Genomic DNA, 5000 nt, shown 5'->3' on the forward strand with positions numbered 1-5000 from the left:
TTAATGGTGAGTCATTGATTCAGGTTAACCAGTGGGCTACTGGTTTCTTTCATTAATTTTGATGATCACTTGACACGAAATAACCGTTGTGTTTGAATTTTTGTTCGTAGCTCTCTTTCGAGTGGTCTCTGCAGTTCTGCAGTTTGGAAACATGGTATTCAAACAAGAGAGAAGCAGTGAACAAGCCATCATGCCAAGCAATGAAGGTTATACTTAAAACATTCTGAGTTCACAGAAAAGTTAACTTACAGTATGATACAAGTGTGGTTTGTAACTGTCTTGAATCAATGAAATCTTAACTTCATGAAGAAGATTGTTGGAGGTGATAATAGTTTTGAGAAGAAATGTTTTTGATGTCAAGTCAGTCACAAATACAGTACCAGACAGACATAACCTAACAGGGAATGCTAGACAAAACACGTCCAATGGTGTTCTTTGGAGTGTTCTCTTGGCGTTCAAGTTTTAAAAATGGAATCCTGGCTGTCACCTTCAGGGAATGCAAAAGGCAATACGTTTCCTGATTCTGCCTGGGAATGTGTTACTCCTGTTACTTTGTATACACTTGTAGATAATCGCAGATTGTCTAGAACAACTTTTTTTCAGTCTCTCTCACATAAAGCAAGACAATGCATGGTAAATTTGCACTGTCTCGGAAATACTGTTAGCGAAACCAGCAAGGCGTTGCCTTGGCTTTCCTTTTGTGTTCCCCTTGTCTTCCATTTGTTCCCTGGTTTTCTGGCAATGTGTTCCCTAATAGGTTACTTTGTCTGGTACTGTAACTACAGCATAGTCACCATGGTTGTTCCTCTCAGTTATTCACTGAATGCTTTTTTCCACAGTTGCCCAAAAGGTTTGCCATTTGCTTGGCATCCCTGTTACTGAATTCTCAAAGGCTGTCTTAAGACCACGAGTCAAGGTTGGCCGTGACTATGTGCAGAAAGCTCAAACAAAAGCACAGGTAATCTCAACTGGTGGGGACTAAACCTTGGTATATTTTAGCTTCTGTGAGTTAATGGTACTGACAGTAATACATTTGCAGCTCTCACTGAGTTATAGGCCAACTACAAGTCTTGGCTTGTGACTTTGGTTTCACTACTTTATGCCCCTTTTTTAAAGCATATGCCATGGCAAGATGCTAACACATAACATACTTTCTGAGTAGAAGTTTATTTAGATACATGTATGTTTTTTTCTCTTGATAACTGACATGCAAGAAAAGCACAATCATAAATTGGTCATGCTGTCTTATTTTACCTCCCAAATTCATATGCTGCCCGCTTTAGGTTCCCTTTGCCTTTTTTTTTCTTTAGTACGTCTGATTACCGTACTAATGTTTCGCAGTCTCTTTAGTTTGTAGTACGTCTGATTTTTTTGTTTCGTAGTCCCTTTATTTTGTTTGGTAGCTGTTTTGTATTTTTTTAGCTCATTTAATTAACCCGCTCTTCCCTCTTTGATTTGCTCTGATACAAATTAAACGTTTAAAAGCTTAGATAACGAGAACACTGCCCGAGGCGTACTAACGTACTAAGAATACATTAAAATACTCAGATAACAAGAACACTGCACATTAAAATACTCAGATAACAAGAACACTGCGTACTAGCGTACTAAGGTTACATTAAAATACTTAGATAACAAGAACACTGCCGTACTAGGCGTACTAGCGTACTAAGGATACATTAAAATACTTAGATAACAAGAACACTGCCGTACTAGGCGTACTAGCGTACTAAGGATAATACTTAGATAACAAGAACACTGCCGTACGAGACGTACTAATACATTAAAATACTCAGATAACAAGAACACTGCACATTAAAATACTCAGATAACAATAACACTGCCGTACTAGGCGTACTAGCGTACTAAGGATACATTAAAATACTTAGATAACAAGAACACTGCCGTACGAGACGTACTAACGTACTAAGGATACATTAAAATACTTAGATAATGAGAACACTACAGTACTAAGCGTACTAACGTACTAAGGATACATTACAATACTTTGATAAGAAGAACATTGCCGTACGAGGCGTACTAACGTACTAAGGATACATTATTACGACGATAACAAGAACACTGCCGTACGAGGCACAAGGCGTACTAACGTACAAAGGATACATTGCAATACTTGGATAACAAAAGCATTGCACTGCATACTAGGCGCAGTAACGTATTTAGCCACAACACGTGAAGATACACGGCCGTTGTATTATCGTTTCAGAAAAGTACTTCGAAGCGTAATACATCAAGGTAATGAAATTGCCATTTGTCTTGCATCGTTTCGATATGTCAACGACTCTTGGATTGATTATTTATTTTCGCGTAACAGTGTAAATAATAAACTCAATATTTTACTAATTTTAGATCACGAAATGTTATTATTTTGAGGCGACTACCCAGGACGAACATATTATTCGATTTGTAGAATCGTCTGTACGTGTTCCTTACGTGACCAAAACAACGAGAACCCGGCTACTGTCGTGATCTGCGCATGCGCTACACTTTCTACCGCTTCTCGGTCGCTTGTATGCGCTACACTTTCTACCGCTTCTCGGTCGCTTGTCCGTGTTCTCCGTTTTCTCCTCTTGCTGCAATGAAGAAACGTCGGCTAGCGGCTAGCTTTACACCAGAAGCGATCCAATCTCAGCTACAACAACGTAGACAAGCGCAGGAAGAGTTAAACTCTGCACTCGCTTCTTCCAAGCCATAGACTTTCTGTCTGTTTTTAGAAGAAAGCTCGTCATAAACGAACAGCAGACCTTGTTGTCATGCAAACTAACCAGAAAACTAGCCAGAAAAAGTTAGTTTTTTTTTTCATAGAAATAATCTGAGACCAGGCTTTTATTTGTTTCCAACCGCATTTTTTTAGAGGGGGCGCGAAGGTCAACATTACTGGTGGCAGTCAGAGAGAGGCAGAGAGGAAAAAATATGAACGCGTGATACAACCATTGGTTGGCCGTTTAACAAAGACTACAGTTTAGCCAACTAGAAGTGTGAATTCCGGTTTAAAATATCTGACCAGATGCGGTTGCTGTTTTTGGATTAGAAAGCGAGCTTTTATACGTCTCTGGAAAGATTTTGGCGTAAAACACTTAAAGATATGAGAAAGGAATGATTTGGTAGTTCGCTTGCATTAAAATTCATTGTCCTGTTGATTGTGGCAATCAATGAAACATAATTCATTTCCCACATTATGATTTGTACCAGGTAATTAGCTTTGTTTATTCATTTGACATTGTTAAATACTGTACCAAAGCACACAAGCTCACAGAAACATGTCCAGAATTTGCACCCAATACTGCCAAATCAAAAGTATGAAACGCCTTTATTGTTGTTTCTTGGATCAACATGACGTATAGATCGTTTTCACTGTCACGCAATAAAAAAATAGATCGAAAACCATCCAGTGGAAAAAGTCAAGAATTCGTGATGTTGTAGAAGATAAATGAAGAAGACACTTCTCCAAGTTTTAGGCCTGTGCGTTTCCCCAAACTTCAGATATTCGTCGAAATGTTTCGCAGAAATTTACAGAGCCCAGTATGAAAACGCCATGTTGGTGCACATCTGTGGTACACCAATATGGCGGCCGGAAAATAGTGTCAACATCTGTTACTTACTTTGGCTATCTAGGCGAGTAATCATCTGTACTGAACAGACAGCTATTTACCTAAGCACTTTTCCTAATGCTTTAAATTCTAAAAAGGCTCAAAACCATGAGATAAATATATGTTTCTCAATAAACTCGATCGTCGCCTCGTGTCACGCACCGCTATAACTCAGAAATTCAAAATGCTCTGGTTTCCAAACGAAGCACGCTATTGACCCTTAAAATTGCAAATGGGAACAAATTTAACGCCTCTAATGCCTGATGAGGATAAAAACTTTCGTGGCTCTTTAGTTTTGGATTTTAGAAAATGATGACGTCACGTGAAAACGAGCTATAGGAGGCTCAGCATTTATTTCTATGTCATTAAACATAGCACTACGCCTTGCGTGATTACCATTCTTGTGCACACTGCATGTGTTTAACATAGTTCGACTGGTAAATGCTCTAAGGCAAGACAAAGGTGTTTGAGGTAATTTTCGCAAAACGAAAACTGACGTCTTCCGAACTTTTCGTACACAACTGTACGTAACTGTAGTCAGTGTTCTCCTTTTTATATTTTGACATCTACTAAACCTACTTGATGATGTTACCATGACAATTCTTTGATAGCCAAACACGGTTAGTATTTTAGATATCCTATTACGGATCCCACATCATAGGTTCGATTGTTTTGCTTTTTAGCGCCTGCGTAAATATGCCGGAAGAGCTTTTTGAATGATACCCGACGAAGACGAAGAACGGAGGGCATTTGTAGACTGGGGCCTTCCACAGGAACCCAGAATAACTAAATTATCTGCAGCATTGAAAGCACAAACTGATGTACTCACTACAACTTACCGTTTAACTTAAAGGTTTTGTCATGAACATCTAGTTTCCCTTTTTTGAGATATTTTACTATACATTTTCGTATACTAGAATAAGAATTTTCAACACTACCCCTATTGAAGTCGTTGAATGATGGTTAAACCTTCCGAACCTCCCTTAAACGAAACACTTACATGGGTAAACATATGGTTTATATCTATACGTGGCCAGAAAAAAAAAACCCTTTAATAAAAAAACCTTCATGAGCGCAAAAGTTGGGAGCAAAGAACAACAGTACTGCACCACGGGGTCAAGAACAACAAATAACAGTTTGGATAATTATCCACCCTGTCGAAGTTTTTGACCATTGGAAAAGGTTTAGGGAGTCTAACCGCAAACTGAACAAGAGGAAGAGGCAGAGTGTTATCGGCGCCAGAAACTATTCAATCCCATTTGTTGTCGGTTAAGAAGACACTTGTTACACAACAAGAGACAATACGTTCACACAGATGTTGGAAAGGCGGGAAACATGAAAGTCGTTGAGGGAATAAGAGGCAGGTAACATGAATCGTGAAAAGCACCC

At 38.9% G+C, this 5000-nt stretch overlaps 1 protein-coding gene across 1 annotated transcript in view; it reads left to right on the forward strand.

Annotated features, from left to right (window-relative positions):
• Window positions 1–5000, forward strand: part of LOC137970361 (myosin-10-like) — a 47217-nt gene that overhangs the window by 13044 nt on the left and 29173 nt on the right. Inside the window, exons 10-12 of the mRNA XM_068816882.1 lie at window positions 1–6; window positions 111–206; window positions 840–958. The exon at window positions 1–6 is cut by the window's left edge and continues 37 nt beyond it. Coding sequence (XP_068672983.1) covers window positions 1–6; window positions 111–206; window positions 840–958 — 221 coding nt within the window. The remainder of the gene's footprint in view (window positions 7–110; window positions 207–839; window positions 959–5000) is intronic.

This window comes from Montipora foliosa, chromosome 9, assembly GCF_036669935.1.
Source record: "Montipora foliosa isolate CH-2021 chromosome 9, ASM3666993v2, whole genome shotgun sequence".
NCBI classification, from domain to species: Eukaryota; Metazoa; Cnidaria; class Anthozoa; order Scleractinia; family Acroporidae; genus Montipora; species Montipora foliosa.